Source organism: Sycon ciliatum, chromosome 1, assembly GCF_964019385.1.
Source record: "Sycon ciliatum chromosome 1, ocSycCili1.1, whole genome shotgun sequence".
NCBI lineage: Eukaryota > Metazoa > Porifera > Calcarea > Leucosolenida > Sycettidae > Sycon > Sycon ciliatum.
This window is the reverse complement of record NC_088643.1, coordinates 81,310,800-81,330,688: the sequence shown is the minus strand read 5'-3', so window position 1 is coordinate 81,330,688 and position 19,889 is coordinate 81,310,800. Positions and strand designations below refer to the sequence as shown.

At 46.6% G+C, this 19,889-nt stretch overlaps 1 protein-coding gene across 2 annotated transcripts in view; it reads left to right on the top strand.

The window, feature by feature from the left end:
- The window catches only part of LOC135805819 (SWI/SNF complex subunit SMARCC1-like), a 28,627-nt gene extending 9,512 nt beyond the window's left edge, over nucleotides 1–19,115 (top strand). For both annotated transcript variants that reach the window (XM_065319930.1, XM_065319931.1), the window contains exons 13-34: nucleotides 323–404; nucleotides 1,282–1,371; nucleotides 1,689–1,737; nucleotides 2,289–2,316; nucleotides 2,596–2,655; nucleotides 2,877–2,914; nucleotides 3,708–4,069; nucleotides 4,549–4,620; nucleotides 5,085–5,198; nucleotides 5,474–5,630; nucleotides 5,888–6,006; nucleotides 6,499–6,589; nucleotides 6,877–7,012; nucleotides 7,227–7,352; nucleotides 7,980–8,078; nucleotides 8,411–8,433; nucleotides 13,900–13,927; nucleotides 14,826–14,920; nucleotides 15,710–15,844; nucleotides 16,920–17,049; nucleotides 17,371–17,409; nucleotides 17,767–19,115. In XM_065319930.1, the coding sequence (XP_065176002.1) occupies nucleotides 323–404; nucleotides 1,282–1,371; nucleotides 1,689–1,737; nucleotides 2,289–2,316; nucleotides 2,596–2,655; nucleotides 2,877–2,914; nucleotides 3,708–4,069; nucleotides 4,549–4,620; nucleotides 5,085–5,198; nucleotides 5,474–5,630; nucleotides 5,888–6,006; nucleotides 6,499–6,589; nucleotides 6,877–7,012; nucleotides 7,227–7,352; nucleotides 7,980–8,078; nucleotides 8,411–8,433; nucleotides 13,900–13,927; nucleotides 14,826–14,920; nucleotides 15,710–15,844; nucleotides 16,920–17,049; nucleotides 17,371–17,409; nucleotides 17,767–18,182 (2,489 nt within the window). In that variant the 3' untranslated portion in view covers nucleotides 18,183–19,115. The remainder of the gene's footprint in view (nucleotides 1–322; nucleotides 405–1,281; nucleotides 1,372–1,688; nucleotides 1,738–2,288; nucleotides 2,317–2,595; nucleotides 2,656–2,876; nucleotides 2,915–3,707; nucleotides 4,070–4,548; nucleotides 4,621–5,084; nucleotides 5,199–5,473; nucleotides 5,631–5,887; nucleotides 6,007–6,498; nucleotides 6,590–6,876; nucleotides 7,013–7,226; nucleotides 7,353–7,979; nucleotides 8,079–8,410; nucleotides 8,434–13,899; nucleotides 13,928–14,825; nucleotides 14,921–15,709; nucleotides 15,845–16,919; nucleotides 17,050–17,370; nucleotides 17,410–17,766) is intronic.
- The last annotated feature ends 774 nt before the right edge of the window (nucleotides 19,116–19,889 follow it).

The following is a 19,889-nucleotide window of genomic DNA, read 5'->3' as shown; positions in this document are numbered from 1 at the left end:
CTTCTACACAGGTTGAAAACTACACCTTCCCAACGTCCCCTACGCAACACGCAATACTACCACCCATCACACTAATCACTGCAACATTCTTGCCTTCCACCACACTACTGCACTGACTACTAGTATTCATGCACCACTTCCCCACCAAGGTGTCATCGGGGTATCACTTTCTCTATGAGATGTAGTCCAATGTCTCTCTCTCTCTCTCTCTCTCTCTCTCTCTCTCTCTCTCTCTCTCTCTCTCTCTCTCTCTCTCTCTCTCTCTCTCTCTCTCTCTCTCTCTCTCTCTCTCTCTCTCTCTCTCTCTCTCTCTCCACTACAGCTCGCAAGTCCAAATCTGGGAAGAAACGCAGGAATGAATCACCAGATCCGGAACCTACCACTCCTAGGAGAAAGAAGACCAGGTTAGTGGCTGTCAACACTAGTCATATTGTCAATACTCACAGCATTGTTAGTTTCGTCATTTTTTCAGGCTTTCTTTAGTTTATTTTTTGTGTGTATACTTGTTTGTGGCGTTTGAGGGTAAGTCGGTGCCAGTGATTTTGATTACTGTTGCTGCGAACATACAGTCAGACCTCGCTTATCTGGTCCTTTTTTATCAGCATCCCTCGCATATGCCATGCATACATACAGTATGTGTGTTCGATTATCCGGTTCCCTCGCCTATCCGGATATTTTTGTGGAAACGGATGTGTGCGGTTAAGCGAGTTCTGACTGTACGGATTGGTACAGATTGACTTGCTCCCGTGTGTATTTTTGAATTGCTGATCCCTACATATGTGTTGTGGCGAATTCGTCCATGTCATTGATATTCGCACTGCATGGGTGCATGTATTGTATAGGGTGCAGAGTGGGTGAACACATGCATGCTGTGAGTTCTGTATCCATCACAATTAATCCAGTATGCCTGGCCATGGAGACTGCTCTGTGTCTACGTCTTGGCTCATGTCCTGAGTACAGATTGGCGTTTGGTTGCAGGCTATAATGCAAATGTTCTCTCTCGTTGAAAAAACAACAACAACCCAGTCTTGTCATGTTTTGCTTCCACCGTCACTTTATACCCGCACTGTCTCTGTCATTTCTGTACTCGCACTGCCTCTGTCATTTCTGTACCCGCACTGCCTCTGTCATTTCTGTACCCGCACTGCCTCTGTCATTTCTGTACTCGCACTGCCTCTGTCATTTCTGTACTCGCACTGCCTCTGTCATTTGTCCTTTGTGTGCCCGCAATGCCTCTGTCATTTCTGTACTCGCACTGCCTCTGTCATTTGTCCCTTGTAGGACAGCTTCATCTACTGCCACAGTGCCACCATCACCTTCCACTGCCACTCCAACCTCTTCGAAAAGAAAGTCCAAGATTGAAGTTCCTGAGTATGTTGTACTCATGTGATTTTCCAGAGCTATTTTGACAAAGCCTTGGTTGATTTTTGTGACTTTTGACAATGCCTTGGTTGATTGTTGTGATCGTTCCATTGGGTACTCTGATACCCGGCTGTAGAGACTCGAAAGAGCTTGAAACAATCTTTCTGTACACTGTGAGACTTTGATCAAGATGTAGGTGAACATCTTTGTCCAATTCAAGTTTGCAAATTAGTAGGAAGCCGACCGTATCTTGTACTTGTTGTGGGCATCTGTTGTGCTGTGAAGAGTTCGTGTAATTCCGCGCGCTTGTGTTTGTGTGCTTTCAGGGAAGAAGACCTGACAAAGGGTATGCCTGACCCAGACCCTGTGCAGAAGGTATGTGTTGAGCTACTGTCCCCGTGCTGTTACGCTTAGATCTTATTGCTCTGGCAACACGTCGGGTGTATTTTATGCATTGAATTTATTTTTATCGAAGCTCTTGGCGGGTAGAATCGGCTGATATTGAGTGAGAGTGTGACCGCCAGCCATGATTCATGCTTAGTGGAACTAAACCAACCTTTCTAGAGAAAAAAAGAATGGGGGTAAGAGTGAGATAAGAGCTAGAAGAAAAGAAAGAAAACTGTGTTCATCATTTGTGAGAACTGGACCTGGTCTAGTGAGAAGGCATTCTACTACCTGTAATTCAGAATTATTCTGGTGAAGTAAAATAAAGTATTAACAACAACAACATACGGTAACTTCTTTTTTGCTTTGCTTTAGTTCCCGGAATACTGCAACTTGTACACTTTCATGTCCGTCGATTTACTCCTGTCCCTCATGGCTGACTTTTCTCCTTTCTCTTTGTGTGTGTGTGTGTGTGTGTGTGTGTGTGTGTGTGTGTGTGTGCGTGTGTGTGTGTGCATGCGCATTAACGTTTGTCCCATCAGCTGACGCCTGTACACATACCAGTCACAAGTAAGTGAGGTTGGGCTCTTGGTATTGATTGTGCTGCAGCAAGACTACTAGTAGGTGTTGCGCTGCTACGATAGCTCTTGTTTTGTTTGTGAGTACCGACTGGTACTTGGGTGGTTGTCTTTTCTTTTGAAATTGATCCGCTGTCCAGGGCCATTGTTTTGTGCATATGTGTGTTTCGTACTATACGATCTTTGGCTTCCTTCGAATAATTTCAATGTTTCCCACGCTGTCTGTTCAAGTTAGGTTCGTCCTATCTGTATAATTTGTATTCTCTTACAGCTGGTAGACCTTCATCAGAGATGGCTCCCATCCGAGGGGCACAGCTGGAAGATATCTCAGGTGTGTATTGCTGATGGATGCGTGTACATTCTCGACATTTTTCAGCTTTAGTATAATATGAGACTTGTTTTCTTGAACGATGCTTGTTAACTGAGACGTTTGCAATGTGGTGGCTGAAACTGGCTTGTTCCTATACGCAGTTTTAACTTGAAGCACCCTTGTATTGCCTCCATGCATTTTGGTTTACTACTGTCGCTGTTTGTATTTGGTGATTTGCTCAGATTATACGCCAAAAGCACTCCCGGAACCACCCGTGGAGGTATGTTCTAGAACGCATACTGCTGGTCTCTTTGTTGAATGCATGCAGTCGTATCGTGCCTGCAGAGGAGTAGGTTCAGTGTGCGAATTCAGGTGCTGTTCTTGTGTGATATCCATCATCCCTATCACTAGGAATTATCATCATTCATCACCGTTATCATGATCGTCCTCATCTTGATGAGGGATGGATCAACAGGAACACACTGTTGTACGGTAACGCTCCCCTGAACCGGACGCCCCTAATTCGGGCACATCCGTCTACCGGGCACGTTTCTGACCCACCTAGAGGCACAACAATTGCCTTTTCAACGAAAAGCACCCCCGAAAAATATTGATTGGCATCACAAATGTTTCTGTGCATGCAGCAAGTACTGTATGTTCTGAGTTACTGGAAATTCCTTGCTCGGCCCCCGACCTGCCAGGGTTAGGGGAGCTTTACTGTATAAACATGGAATAAAGAGTACACACACACTAGGGTGTGCAACTCTGCTTGGTTTGGCCCACGGCAGACTTTTTGTTGACGTCGGGGTTTCTGGAGAGCATGAGTCACGCCAGTGTGAGGCATGCATTTCGGGTCCGTGGCCGCGTGAATGTTGCAGGGTTTCTGCTTGCACTACAATGAAATGCTACAGCCGAGGGAGAAAAAGGAAATGAAATAAGTTTCGCTTTTAAGAATGGCGAATAGACAGACTCGCACTGAACGTTGGTGGCCAGCGCATGCTTTGCTATTGCTTTGTATGACCTGTGCCATTTGTTCTGAAGAAGTTGACATTTGTGTTGTGCCACGCTTGCAGAAGCCAAGCAGTCCTAGCCCGGCAGCATCCAAGACGGCATCGGACACTGCTGCTTCATCTCAACAGAGTAGAGCTGAGAGTGACCGCACTGCCGAGTCACCCATGGATACTGCGGAAACTGATGCACCCGCGGCGGCAGACGATGAATCCGGAAAGGCAGCGGCAAAGTCTGACGACGGCCCGGAGGATGTGGCCAGCAATGCATCTGCCGCTGAAAAGGAAGGAGAAGGGGGAGAGGAGGATGGCGATGGTGATGACGACGACGAGAAGCCGTCCGACGAACAGTCTGCCGAAGACCTCGTGGTGGAACAGACCCACCATCTTGTTGTTCCGAGCTATGCAGCCTGGTTCGACTACCACAGGTGAGTTTGATTGCTATAGTATTTACCATTCCCCAGGCTAGCTATGATAGTATTTACCATTCCCCGGGCTAGCTATGCTAGTATTTACCATTCCCCGGGCTAGCTATGATAGTATTTACCATTCCCCGGGCTAGCTATGATTACATGAAGAGTCCATACCAAGTGTATGGCAAGACATTTACATGATTGAATACCTCTATTACATTGTTTACATTGTTTGTATCGACTTATTCAAGTTTCAAGCTCACTGGAGCTCTGTGCTTATGCAGGCAAGCTCCGGAAGGGAGCAGAGAGGTGACCTGCTTGGGGGTCCTTTGAAAGAACCTTTTCTTAAAGAACTGCTGGGTTGCTCGGTCCTAGCTATGTGTAGTTTGTTCACTTTGTTGAATACTGGTGACATGGTGACTGCTCGTAACTCTGTGAATTTGCCTTGTGCGTGTGCACGCGCGCGTGTATGTGTGGTGGATACGTGCCTGCAGCATTCATGCCATTGAACGCCGTGCCCTGCCAGAGTTCTTCAGTAGCAAGAACAAGTCAAAGACACCAGAGATGTGAGTATGAGTTGCTAAGTATTGTACTCTCAGTCTTTGAATATCCCCTGGTCTTTACACCGTACTCCTTTTCTTGGCTAAGAATGGTCAGCATTTACTGTTTTCAATGCAATGAGCCGTAATTTAGCACTTATGCAACCTCTCTGTTTTATGGGTACCATATTCCGTTGTTCGCAACCTAAAGCTTAAGCAAAGTGTTTCCAGGAATTAGCGACATACTGCTGTGACCAAATAGCCATGGGTAAGGCAGTATAATATATACTCTGTGTACTTAATTTTGGCTCATTATGTGTGATGGTCGTACTTGTGGTGTTTTTCCCCGTCAACTTGCCACGTGCAGGATGGCTGGAGGGTGGCTAGTGGTTGCCAGTCTGTACACCACCAAACCATATGTGAGGCTGTGTGTGTGTGTGTACGCGAAGTATTTCGATAGTTTGTTTCGTCGTTTTTTTGTCCCTTCATAGGTATTATGCCTATCGTAACTTCATGGTCGACACTCATCGACTCAACCCTAGCGAGTACCTGACTGCCACGGCATGCAGGCGGAATCTCTCCGGTGACGTATGCGCCATTATAAGGTGAGGTAGTGTTCGCTTTGGATATGAAGATGGCTTCTTTGCTAAGGAATTAGGTTAGACTTATCGTTAGTGTGATAGCTATGATTGTTCATGAGGCTTTGGATAGTTGTTGCATGCTATTCTGATTTAGTAGATAGTTTCCTTGATGTCTCCTCCTCCTGTTGTGTGATGTGCTTTTCCTCATGTAGCTCTTTCTACCGTAACCAGGGTTATGCGGTCTGCGTGCTTTCGCTCAATTGAATCACTTGTGTGTGTAACTGTGTTCTATTCTGCAGGGTGCATGGTTTCTTGGAGCAATGGGGCTTGATCAACTACTCTGTCAACATCGATGCGCGTCCGTCTGCCATGGGCCCCCCTCCGACATCCCACTTCATGCTCTTGGCCGACACACAGCCAGGTCTTCAGCCGTTGCAGATAGGCACTAAGCCAACGGTGGGTTTGATTGCAATGCCCGCTGGATGGCCCCTGTTGGAGTCTTTGCTAGTGTCTTGTACCGGTATATTTATTTCATTATCTCATGGAGCTTTGCATAGACTGCCAATGATAGCAGTGCTGATGTGGTCTTTTCTTGTCGGATAAGTTTGGTGATTTTCGTGTGTGTGTGTGTGTGTGTGACCTGTCTTTCATTGGATACCATGTTGCCTTCATCTACTGTATACTGTGTATTTGTTTGTTCATTGTCCTTGTAGAGTGCAATGCAGCAGGTTTTGGACTTGCCAAACTCCAGCAGTGCTGGGGACAATGCAACTGCTGCAGCCGCTACTGGCGGCAGTGACAGTGGCAAGGCTCCGTCGGTGCAGGCGTTTGGGTAAGGGCATGCTTTTGTCTGGAGTTATGGATTCTTGTTACATTGATTGTGCTCTGATTGCTGCCCTCCTGGTCGTGTATTACAGGATGGGTCTTTAACCGTATCTTTGAAGGTACCCATAGGGTCAATATGGTTGATAGCTGACACCTAGTGCAGTGCAGTGCATTGTGTAGTCGTGTCTTGTGTTACTGGCTGTACTTTGAAGTGCATGTGCTCGTAGATGTAGCGTAATCCAGCATGATCTAGAGCACCTACAGTTGTGACTGGAGAAATTCAACCTCATGACTATAGTAGCACCGTATTTTGAGTGCACAGAACAGGGTGTGTGTGGTGCTAGGGCTACGTATCACCCGGCGCTGTTTTATTCACGCGGTTGGACGTCTCTGGTCAGTACCATACCTCCCTATGTCTGCACTAATGATTTACTAGTGTATCATGGTAGGATATCATTGTGCTCTGCGTGCTGTGGTGTTTGTGTGACTGCTGCTGTAGACTACGAACAGACGTGTTTGGCAAGAAGGATGGCAGGACTAGACCGTCGTCGAAACCATGGACGCCGAAAGAGACACAAGACCTCCTCGCTGTACGTTTCCGTTGTGGCTGCATTATTCCATTCCTTCGTCATTATGTCTTCGTAGTATCAGTATTGAAGAGTACATAATCACGTGTATGGCCTATTAGTCGTTGCTTGTCATTGTGTGCTACATGGAAGTAGTAAATACATTCTGCTGAGTCCGTTGCCAGCATGGCAATGACCAACTATTGTGAACATCCATTGGCCTTTCTCTCCATGTACCCCAGTGAGATCACTGTTGCTGCTGTTTAAGTTGCAACCCATGCTCCTTGGCTTTCCCCTCTACCTTGCTGCAGGCCCTGGAAGAGCACAAGGATGACTGGAACAAGGTCGCCGAGCGGGTCGGAACACGAACGCAGGATGAGTGCATCCTGCACTTTCTACAGCTGCCCATCGAGGATCCATATTTGGATGAGGACACGAAACTTGTCGGTGAGTTTGAACTTGGCAGACCTGATCAATTTCTGTGATTCTCAGCTGAATGTTCTATATCCTCATACCCAGATGGTTCTTGCCACTTTAATCCTAATCAGAATATGCTGATATGATTTATTCTTGTATCAGTGAATTGATATTTGTTTGGTTGATGTGTGTGTGTGTGTGTGTGTGTGTACGCGTGTGTGTGCGTGTGTTTGAATGTATGTAGGTGGCCTCTCTGCCCACCAGCCAATCCCATTCAGTCAGAGCGGTAACCCAATCATGTCGACCGTGGCTTTTCTGGCTTCGGTTGTCGACCCGCGTGTAGCGAGTGCTGCTGCAAAGGCAGCTTTAGGTACGTACCCATCACATGTTAGTCTTTGAAACATGCTACATCCAATGGGTATAAACTTCTTTTGCGGGAAAAGCTTCATGTCAAAGTTTTGCTGCACACAGTGAACCTTCAGTGTAAAGTGCCGGCCTGGTTGACGTAGTATGCTATCATCATGAGTAGATTACCCCAATCCTCTGCTCTCTGAGCTATGGGGTCTGTGCTTGGCGCTCTGCCTTCATTACCTAGTGAAATGGAGGTTAAGCGGACTTGATTCAAACTAGGCACAGGGCTTTTTTACATAACACCGTAGGTTCAAAGGCAGGCAATGCCTGTACCCCGTTGATGCATCTCATCTCTCTCACACACACGCACACACACACATACCTTCTGAAGTCTTCGAGAAAAACGCATGTGGAGGCTGGAAAGGGGAAACCATACGACCGCACGGTGACTGCACCAACATGGGCCTCCGAAGGAATTTCATCTGCCATGAATAAAATTGCGCCTTCGGGTTTAGCTATGTCGATACGGGGAAGGGCATCAGCGTTAGCTTGCCGGGCACCAGGCGTACTAATGTATTTTGTTAGGCGTTTCCGCTTGTTTTAACCGTGTCTGGAATTTTTCACCCGTATCTTTGTCTTCCTTCAGCTGAGTTCTCTCACATGAAAGATGAAGTGGATACAGAGAAGAAAGCTGCTGGAGCTGCATCTGCCACAGCCAAGTCATCTAGCAATGAGAATGGTGAAGGTACGCTTTGTTCTGGGATTGGAGCATGGCTGTTCATGCTCTTCTGTTGTTTTTTGTTCTGCTCTGGTCTAGTTCCATCGCCGAGCTCTGCTGGTTGGTGAGTTGTGATCATTCGTGTGACTTTAATTGTTAGCCATTGGCACACTGATGGTCATGTTTGATTGACATTGGTAGGATTCCTAGTACACATGTACCTGTTTGCATGTACATACGAGGTCTCTATTCACTGTGTCATTGCTGTAAACCATGTTGCTCACCCGTGCATTGGTGTGTTCTTGTTCGTCCTTTCCTGTTGTGACGGTGGTGCTGACTGGGCCATGCTGGATTCACAGAGACTGGTCCAAGCTCAGAGGAGGTAAGACCTCTTTGTCCTACGACATGATGCATGTGCTAGGAGCATTTTTGCTCGCATTTGTCTTGTGCCTGCACGTGCGCTTGCCTCGAGGTAGCTCAATACCAAATAATTCGCCCGAAGATTAGTCTGTTTCTTGTCTTTAGCAACTCTCTACAGATGTATGGAGCAAGAAATGACCATTTTTTGGCGGGGTATCTGGGCATCATCTTTTAGTATGCTGCTCTGGAAAATGTCGAAGTTTGCGATTTGCGGAAATGTCAGGTGACTTACACTGACTTCTCCATAGGGCCTATTTTGTTAGGGTCCTAAGGGAGCTTTACATAGCCCAATATAATGCTCTAGTTCCTGTAGTTAGGCCTCCTGCAAAGAGCAACGTCTGTGCACAAAAAGGTTCTAGCCTTTTCACCCACTTCAATCTTCCATAACTCAATAGATGATATGCCAAATAACGTGCAACTAGACTTGGGAGGGCATTGCAGAGTAGTTGCATACAAAGTTCAAAGTTGTACGGGTACCTGTGACTAGTATTCCTGCAAAGCCTACCGTGTACACATTGTAGTATAGTGTGTATGCAACTTGTGTGCGATGCCCTCTCAAGTCTAGTTGCACGTTTTTTGGCATAGCATCTATTACAAACATACCCTGCTCCAAGAGCCTGGTAATCATGCTGAAAACATTCTTGGGAGACAAATGGACAAAGACCCACAAAACACCAAAGGAGAAAAGGACAAGAGACAAACAAACAGGCAAGCGAACAAATACAACAGGAGAAACTGCACACAACACCAAGGAAAAGAAACAGTGGCAGAGAAGAAAAAACCAGGTGACATGACCAGGCCTCCGATGACGCACACTGCCAGACACCATGGGCTGGATCACCATCACCAGAAAGCTTCCCCTGGAGCTCGGCACAGAACCGAAGAATGGCAGGGTCGGAGATGGGCTTATCCCAGCCTGGACATGACAGATTAGCGAGCCGTTTCAGATAGCTGCAGAACGGGCGCAGCCACCCGGCTACTGGAACATGACCTGTCAGGCGGCCACACCAGCTGAACAACTGACGCTTTGTGAGGGATTGCGGCAGTGTGAGGTCGAGGCCCTCCCGGCGGTGCCACACTACGCAGAGGGATGGACATGGCGGCGGAAATCCAAATCTGACGGTTTGATCTTTGCTCATGGTTCGGGCTGCGCAAGGCTGAAGAGTGATGTTGCGAGTCTCGTCTGTCCGTGTCCACCACTCTGTTTTTCTAATAGCAATCCTGCTTACTCGCTGAGAGACTGGCTCTACCAGATCGTCTTCGTTCATTTCTTTCCGAGGCGAGCAATCCTGTGATGGCACTGATACGAACTCAGCAGCGGCAGCTGCTGCTAGTGTTGTCTGACGGCGCAAAAAAATCGGCAAAAAAACAACAAAACTCGGAACATTAAAACGGTACTTACTCGAACAGGAGCTGGAGAGTGGCTGGCATCGGTTCGTAATAAACACGTTGCATCGTAGACGGTAGAGAAGAGAACTGTCGAGGGTTCGAGCTGTAATTGGGCGCCAAATATTGTCTGCCGCCACCGCGACCAGTCAGACAGAGCAACGAATTGTTCGGGTTGATACGGTTTACTTGGCCTCAAACGACGAATAAGGGGACAAAGGAAAGGAGCAGGGCTCAGGAGGACAACGGAAACGATAAGAGTAACAAAAGGGCAGAAAACCACGAGAGAGAGAATAAAACGGACCCAACACGAGGAGCTGCGACGACGACAGAAAATGGAAGACCAGGAAAACGGCGCAGGGCCACGAGTTATAACCCAAACGGAGCCAGGCACGGACACGTAATCTTAGCAGTAACCAGGCAAAAAGCGTGCAGACAGCATGCAATCAGCGTGTGAACAGCGTGCAGCTAAACTACGTACACCACTAGGACCGTGCTTGATTTCTGTAGGCTCATCTCTATGACAAGAGCTCTTTGCTGACCTGCATCAAGCATATCGTCAACAAGTCCGTTGTCACCGTCGGATATGCTCGCGCAGTCACGGGGCGGACGCCAGTAGCGAGCTTTATCAAGCGCTCGTGTAGTGATGTATATTCTTAATGCTATCAGAGAAATTCTATATCTGGCAAATATGGGGTTACTTCAGAACTGTGCAAATCTTGTCAGTGTCAGGTAGCAGTTACAGCAACTACTTAGGGCAGCAACTGAACAGGCTGGTTATGCGGAACGAGATCCACTGCAAATCTTCTTCCATCACTGCTGTTCAGTCTTCAGTGGTCCATTGAGGCAGGCAAGGCAACTGTTCCGTCCTTCCATATGAGAAACAGAGAGTGAACATGTTCCAGGCCTTAAGCATGGAGGTGGCGAATACTGGCAATTTAAGGCGCCGTTGTCCATGACTTGCACAGGAAACAATATCGTAAGGCGTCACAATCATGCAAGTGCAGTTTTGCGGAAGAAGCCTTCAGAGAGCTTCCTCAGGCGCCCCAGAAAACCTCCGGCAGGAATACGGCAAGGACCGATCATCATTTTGAGTGAGATACTAGAAAAATCCGCTGAAGTACAGAGAATTATTTACAGGGCAAGAGTGCGAACGAGAAATGAGGTGAAACGTGGTGAAATTGTACCCATGTAATCAGAGAATACAAGGGTACATGTACTTGTGATTTTCAGGATGGTGGTAAGGCCATGGTAAAAAATAAAGTTGATTCTCAGGTAGGGGTGAAACGAGTATCTATTTTGACCGACCGATCACTCATTCATAATATTCGATCAAGTATCCGATTATTTCGAGTATTTTATCAAAATTCAAAAGCGCTAGATTTGTGAGTTCTCGACCAATTCGGAAGAAATTATTTGTGAACATAGAACAAAAGTCGCCAACGTCTTGTACAGCGTGTTGAGTAACGATTTTCACCGGTACTTTCATTATCTCATAACAAACTAACGTTTACTTGCCGTGGTGATCGCATCGTCCAAGTCATAAAATACTGACTCAAAGGCATGCATAACGCATGCATACCAGTCGACGAGCGGTACAACAGAAGTTTTTGAAAAATAGAATGCCAATACTAAAAAAACTTTAAAACAAAACTTAAAAAACGATCGAGTGCAAAATTTCGAATACTCGCTCGTTTGAAATATTCGAACTACAGTCCGTTTCAAAAAGATTTGCAATCCTGGCGATCGCCCGCGGAATTTGGTGTCTTACCGTATGAGCACTCGAGCGCTGCCTGGAAAAACTCACTGTGAACTCGAAGAAATATTCCGCGCGAAAGCAGGAAAAATGACAACTCACTCACGTTGATACAGTCATGTACGTCTGGTTTACAACAAACGAGTTCTTCCTCGTATCGATAAATAGAGTCAGAGAGGACATGTCGAAACGAAAGTGTTGTAAATGTTGACGAGCGGCATGGGTCCCAATTCGTTTTGTGACCAAAATAGTTTCTTTGAGCTGCGATGCAATTTACTCGCCGTGTGACGAAAACGAAACCTTCACAGAACAATTTGCCGTGTCCTAACAAGCCATTCTATGTACTTTGTTGTCCAAATTTCCCTTATCATACTTTTTAACCCTTTCAGTGCCAAGGGGGTCAGAAAAATTCAAATTTTTCTAAGTTAAGGCGAACTCAAATTTTTCATAGCTCAGCTGTATATCCACGGATCTTTACAAACGATGGCTCTCTGGACAGATATCATGGCCAGGCAGACAGCTGTGAAGAGAAAATGCAGCGAAAATAGTCTTCCTCGCTAGGGCGCCTGAGCGAAGTCCGTTTTCTGCATTTTCGTAGCATCTGCACTTTCTCACGCGCGCGATCGATCGCAGTGCAGTCAACTTTCAACGCACGAAATTCGGACAAAGTTGGCCCGAAAGCCACTGAAAATCTCGATGTTTTGATACCCAATACGCATGGGTTGCCGCGAAAGAAATAGAGAAACCCGCGATGCGCATACGTCATGTTTTCTACGCGCGACCATTGTTTGTCCGAGCGCGCGCACTTCAGGCTTCGCCCTGGCGATATCTATCCCCACGGACACAAAGCGATGTGATGAGTCGATAGCCAAGGTCTTCCTGAACACGTAGAGTGGTCGTTTGTAACTCTCCTGTGTGTAGAAGTGGAGATACGAATTTATTTGTACACCCATACTCATTCTGGGCGACTAAAGAGGGTGAAGACCCAAACCTGATTGCATTTCTTTTTGAAACAGACTATAATCGTTTCACCCCTATTCTCAGGTCATGAGCCTGTGAAAATCGGTGCGAGCGAGCGATTTTTTATTTTATTTCCCTTAATTTTTTTATTTCCAAAGATAGGGTCACACATGCATGTATGTACATGGTCACATGTTCATAATTATAATTTTATTATTCAGGCCAGGGAGTAGAAAATACCGGTATTTTACTACTCCCTGATTCATGCCTTTCGCATTGACCGTTTTCATGCGCGCGTATGCATGTATAGAAATAAAAAAATCGTCGATGCGCCGCCAAAAATCGGTGCGCGCGTACTTGAGAATCAAAGATATTTTTTACCATGGCCTAAGTGTTGGGCACCACTCTTAAATAACTGTCAAGCTCACCAAAGTACAACAGTACTGCGAGAGTGGGAATCATTCTTGTTATGGGCACAGAGAGTTTGAGGGAGTGTAAAACAAGTCTAGACATAGGTCCTGGATAACTTACTATGGCGAATTAAAGCAGCTGCCCAGGCCAACGGGATATACCGTAAAAGTCTGTAAATAAGTACGTATTTACTTTCGAATTTAGTGACCACACCCGTACTAACTTTCGGGCGGGTACTGACTTTCGGGCACGAACTAACTCTCGGACCTGACTTGTGTGTAGTGGAGAAGTCATTTTCATGCAGATGTACATGCTACATGCTGCATGTGCGCACCGTACCGGTACTTATTTCGGGCAGTATGTTTATCGGGCTTGACTTGACACTTCAACAGACAGAGCCAAAAGAATGAAGGGGGTATTTCTTTCGGGCAGGTACTTATTTACGGACGTTAACGGTAAGGTGCAACACGGGACCCCGGGAACCGAAGACCTCTTGGTGTGGGGTATCTAGACTAGGTATCACTCAGGGATGGGGATGTGGAAGCTATGAGTACGGGGTTCGGGGTACATGCGGTGGAGGGGTACGGGGAGAGTTAGATGCGCGGGGTTCGGGGTACATGCGGTGGAGGGGTACGGGGAGAGTTAGATGCGCGGGGTTCGGGGTACATGCGGTGGAGGGGTACGGGGAGAGTTAGATGCGCGGGGTTCGGGGTACATGCGGTGGAGGGGTACGGGGAGAGTTAGATGCGCGGGGTTCGGGGTACATGCGGTGGAGGGGTACGGGGAGAGTTAGATGCGCGGGATCACTAGAGTGCAGGAAGTACTTGGAAGCAATGTACAGACAGTGGGACCTAACACTAGTAGTTATAGGCTTTAAATTCCTGTGTTGTGCTGTTTGTGTTTTATTCTCAACAGAGAGAAGCTGCAGAGGCACAGCTGAAAGGTAAATGACGACTGTAGTGAAACCTAGACTAGAGCTGCTGTTCATGTGCGTATTTGACGAAACTGTAGCCTGCAGACTGTATTGGTGATATTGATACTCCATATTAATGGGCCAGCCACTCTGGGCTGGCTGCCAGTGCTTGCTATGTATCTGTGCCTGTGTGTGGGTGCATGCATTCGTGCCTGAGTAGGAAGCAACGAGCGGGTTCTGGCGCAGGGGGGGGGGGGGCTGCCCAAATAAAATAAAATAAATCTTTTTTTAGAGATGGGGGTGGTTGTTCCCTTGCCTAAATTTGTACGTAGTATGATATGTACCTGAGACAAATAATGTGAGTTTTTGCCATCGGAGACCCCATATGCAGAGTTGCACACTCGTGGGAGCTTATTTGCTCTTGATAATAATATAATACCTTATTGTTTAGGGCAGGGCACAACCCCATCCATAAAAAAAGATAACAAAGTGATACTCAGCACTGAGGATATGTGGGCGAAGTGGAGCTGCATCTGCGTCTTGATCCATAGAGGGTGGTGGCGTCCCTACGGATGCGGAAAACTCGCCCTCCAGCCGAGTTTAGCGCGAACCGTTAAAGATGATGGTGTCCCGCCGATGCGAATGTCTTTCTTTTTTCTTTCCTCAACACGTCAGTTGATGCGGCCGCGAATTCGGCTAACTTTACTTTTTTTTTTACTCAAACCCACAATGCATGTTTACCATAATACCGCCTTTATTTGTGGGCAGAGCGCCCTTGCACCAGAACCCGCTCGTTGCTTCCTACTTGTGTGTGTGTGTCTGTGTGTGTCTGTGTGTGTGAAGGCCCATGGTTGTAGAAGGTGTGTGGTGCTGTTTTGTCAACATCTTTTATGCTATCTTGTTGGCTTGTTGCATTGGTTTCTAACAGCTGCGGAGGAGAAGTTGAACAATGCCCATGCTGATGAAGCAACTATTGCAACTGCATCCGCGGCTGCACTGGCAGCGTCAGCCGTGAAGGCAAAGGTAGGAATACCAGGATGGTTTTGCTTGAATTCGTAAGTGTGTGTGTGTGTGTGTGTGTGTGTTTGTGTGTGTTTGTGTGTGTGTGTGCGCTTGTGTGTGTGTGTGTGTGTGTGTGTGTGAGTGTGCGTGTGCGTGTGTTTTGAATGTGCATATTTTATTCAAGTGGTGTGTGCATGTATAAATGAAGTTGAGTTTGCACGTTGGCGTCCATGTATGTACGTGTTTATTAGGCCGTGATCGTTCGGTCGGATCCACATCCATAGGATCCACTCGATCTGTAGTGATCATCAGATCCATCGGATTTTTGGATCCGAGCAACCCTGCCCTGGGAGCAAGGTTGACTGGACCCAACAGATTCATTTTTGCCGAACAATACTTTTTGTATGTGTCTGGCGGGTAACTGTCATTGTTATACGTACTTAGTACACATACAAGTTGAAAGGCGGTGCACCAAGCAGATGAGTACGACGAGTACGATCCTGGAGTAAAAGATTCTCGATTGTCGTTTTCTACCTCAACATGATCACGGTAGCAGTATGTTCCAAATGTGATCGATTGATTCTGAGGGATCCGGTAGATGTGGGATCTGGATCTTGATCCGGATCCGACGAAACGATCACAGCCTTATATGTATGGAATACTACAAGTATGGATACAATATCCTGAATACTAGTAAATCTTTCTGTTGCAGTGTTGGCATCTTACCATCTTCTCTTCCTGTTCAGTCTCCGTCCCTGTGTACATGACATTGTGTACATCCTTGCTGGTGTGTCATTGTTTTCCCTACAGCAACTAGCACTTATTGAGGAGAGAAAACTGCAACAGCTAACTATGGTACTCATTGACCTGCAAATCAAGAAGATGGAAATCAAGATGAAGCATTTTGAGGATCTGGAGAGGTTACTCGAGGAAGAAAGTCAATCTGTAAGTTGAAGCCCCTGTATGAAATGAATAATCCCATTGGTGAATTTGTATTGGCTGCGCGTTCGTGTGCAAGTATGTGCAGTCACTCTTTTGTCTTCTGAAATGGCCTTGTTGTCAGGTCAGCCATGGGTATCTGCAAAAGTAAAATAAGAGTGGGCAAATCTGTATGGGTTTCCGGTGGGGTCCGCCATTGGCGAAAACTCTTATCACGTGATCTAATGTTGACGTTGTGCGTTCCCAGCCTGTTTTAGCGAGCAGCAGATTAGTAAAAATGGCACTCCTTGACGGGAACTCACTCAGATCATGCGAGTCATCAGCATGATCATGGCAGATACCCGGACTGCATGCATGCTGGTACGCACTATGAAACGTACCGTATTTTTCCGGTTGTAAGTCGACCTTTTACGACTTAAAATAGAAGGAGAAAGGGTGGGGGTCGACTTACAACCGGGATTCGACTTATAACCGGGATTCGACTTATAACCGGAACTATCAGTATCTTACACAAAATGACCTGCACTGCATGCGTGCACCATGTTTACACATTTTTGCCAGTTTATTGGCCTTTTTCAAGGATTGGGACGTTATATCCTCCAATGAGAAATGTTTACATGATTTGTTGATGTGTTAGTAGCAGGAGGTGGTTAGTAGTGCTTCTTTGGGTGAAAACTTTAAAACGCAGAATTGAGACCTCCAGATAGGGGGGTCGATTTATAACCGGGGTCGACTTACAACCGGTAAAATACGTACCTGAAACTCGCAATGTTGGGTTTTGCCGTCGGAGACCCCATATGCAGAGTTGAACCCTCTTGGGAGCTTATTTGCTCTTGGTGACATTAATCTCGGAAACCGATAAGGACTTCGGGCAGAATAGTTGATGTTTGGAGCATGCCAGATTCCTTGATGCAATGTCTGTCAAGCTGTCAGTGTTAGCTGGACACGTTCCACTCTAAGTGTATTAGGGCAGAATTCGGACAGTGCTTGAGCAATGTGCTGGTTTCGCTATGCCGTGATACACTGAGTCCACTGTGTGACTTTCTGTTCCGTTGCTGCTGTTACTATCTTTGTGTCATAGTTGGAAGTGCAGCGACAGCAACTTCTTTCTGAACGGCAACTCTTCCAGCAACAGCAATTCCAGGCTACGGAGCAAGCGGCTTCGGCATCTGCAACTGCCACACCTACTCCTGTGACTGCAGGAGCAGCATGTACGTACTTCTTGAAATATTTACTGTTTTAGAGAAATATGTATTATCCTCCCGCTGCTGTAGGTGTATTTCACTGCATTGGTCTTGATGTCCACTTTAACCTGTGGCCCATGTGTTTAAATTCACCTGTTTTGTGACCGTATGTGCGCGTGTGTGTGCGTGCGTGTGTGTGTGACCGTGTGTGTGTGTGTGTGTGTGTGTGTGTGTGTGTGTGTGTGTGCGTGCGTGCGTGGGTATGTGTGTGTGTGTGTGTGTGTGTGTGTGTGTGTGTGTGGGTGTATGTATGTGTGTATGTATGTGGGTGTGTGTTGTTACTTGTAGGTGCTATTCCTGTCACTGGAGCTGCCCCACCAGCAACAAGTAAGCTGACTAATCTGATCTTATGGTGGCAGCCTCCGTTGTTAAAGGCACCTGGATATTCGGATTGCTAGCAGCAGGGAGTAGCAAAGTATCTGTATTTGGTGACTCCCTGTTCAGCAGTAAAGGACCACTGTGCAAGTGCAGCGCATTTGTCTTGCGTAAAACCAGTTCAAAACACTCAGAAATATTGACAAATGCGTGCTTTATAATTATTATTTTTGATAGTGTTGTCACTATCGAAACCTTTCTGCCACCTGTATCCTATCTTAACTTCTTGAATGCCACTTTGTTGGTACTGTTTCCATGTTGCCCAGAACTTTAAACCAGCCCTGTGCATGTGTGCTGTGTTTTTGGTAGGTGGATCGCTGCTGCGTATAGGCTCATCATCGTCACAGGTGTCCAGTGCTGGCCAGCTGCAGGGAACATCGCCCATGCAACAGCTGCAACAGCGATCAGCTGCCCTAACACAGGCGCAGCAGCATCAACAGCAGCAACAGCAGCAGCAGCAGCAGCGTCAGTTTCAACAGCAGCAGCAGCAAAAGGCAGCACTTCTCTCGCAATCGCAGCAGATGTCTGCGCTGGGCGGCAGTCAGTCGTCAATACCCCCGGCCATGGGTATGATGCCTGGTGCGGTTCAACCGCAAATGCCTGCTGTTGCTGCTGCTGCTGCTGCTGCTGTTACACCAGCAGGAGCAGCATCGGCGGCAGGAGGCGCTGCAGCCATGTCCCAGCAACAGCAGCAGCCATTTGATCCCGCTGCAATGCAGAGCTAGATCGAGCGCTTTCATTACAGCGGCCGAACAGAATACTGGCTGTGAGACCAGCCTGGTGCTGTGATGCAGCGTTAGCCTGTGTCCTGTGACGGTAGCTCAGGTGTGCTGTTTGAATGCCAAAGTCAATTTGACTCCGTATTCCTGCACATGCTGTCTTGCTGACTCTGTGCAGTGATAAGACTGAAGCAGTGGACCAAGACTATAAATATAAGACTGACAGGCACCGACATACCTCGTAATCATGTGAACTGAAGCAGTAGATAATTTTCTGCATATCATGGCTAGTTTCATAGTAAAGTAGTAAGCCATTGGCACTGTGTCGTATTTCACAAAACTCACCCCGTATTTATGCATGCTTGCTTCACGTGTTCACCGACAACGTACTTCTCATATGCCCTCCTCATGTTTGCATTCTCGCACTGTGTTGCTTGTGTTTCCTGCCAACACGTTCTTGAATAATACCCTTGCTTCCTTCCCGTGTAGCCGTAGCTGTCCGTTTTTGTTTGTTTTGTTTTTATTCTCCTTTACTCAGAACAGATGTGTGCGTGTGTGTGTGTGTGTGTCATCTATGTGTTTTCCAGCTCCTAGACCACCAATATGTATTGTGTTTTGTTGCTGTTGTGCTATGTGGTGGCGATATCAGTGTCACATTAACGTGAAACACTATTGCCATGCTCTCTTCACCGGCGCCGCTGTTTCTGAAGTACTTGAAATTGTATGTGTTTCTAGCTTTGGGTCCTTCGTTTCTAGCTAGAATTCTGAGCCTCCTGCTTGCTCTTCTTGCATTGTTACATTTCCGTAGGCTTTGACCTGCATAGCTTTGTGGCTGTTCAGGCTGTTACATTCTTGTTCAACTCAGTTCAATTTGTCTTGTCCGTTCTATCTCTGCCTGCTTTATGTTGGTCTCAGTGACTTTCACTTTGCCATGCTGGATTGTAACTATGGTTTGAGTGTGTGGTGTCTGCGTTTACTTTTAAAGTATACTGGCAAGAGTAAGCTCCATCTTAGCCTTATTCACCAGGGTTCTAGCCGGGGGGGGGGGGGGGGGGGCACAGCCCCTGACCCACTCTGATGGCGCACACACCCCACCCTGCCGAAAAGTGCCGCCCCTAATCATATTTTGAGGATTTTTTCAGTTTACACAACGAGAATGCGGTCACAAATCGATGTATATTGCTAGTAGCAAGAGAAGATAGAATAGTTTATAGTTTATCTACTCTTGCTAGTAGAGTATAGATCATTGATTGATTGATTTATATTTAAGGATTGTCCATTGTTCCAGTCTACTGTCTTTCCCGCTACATGCAGTATTTACTGTAAAAGCCTTATACAGGTATCATTACTAGAAGTGCTAGTGCTAATTGGAGAAATATGTCGCTAAAATAGAAAACGTTATACAGAAATCTATACATAATTCTGTTGCTATTGAGCATTGAGAAGTAGTGATACCTTTGGTACACGTAAACCGGTCAATTTTAGGAAATTGTTATTTATACGGTTCGTTAGAACCAGGGAGTCGTAAAATAAAGTATTTTACGACTCCCTGGTTAGAACAAGGGCTTTACACTTTACAACAATTACAAGGCGAAATGGTGGTGTTGAGGACACAACGCGTGTGTGTGCACGCGTGTGTGTGAGTGATTTAATGTTGCTAGCCTAGTGAAGCCTGTCACACAAATACCTATGCATCCTGATTTAGCGGCAACC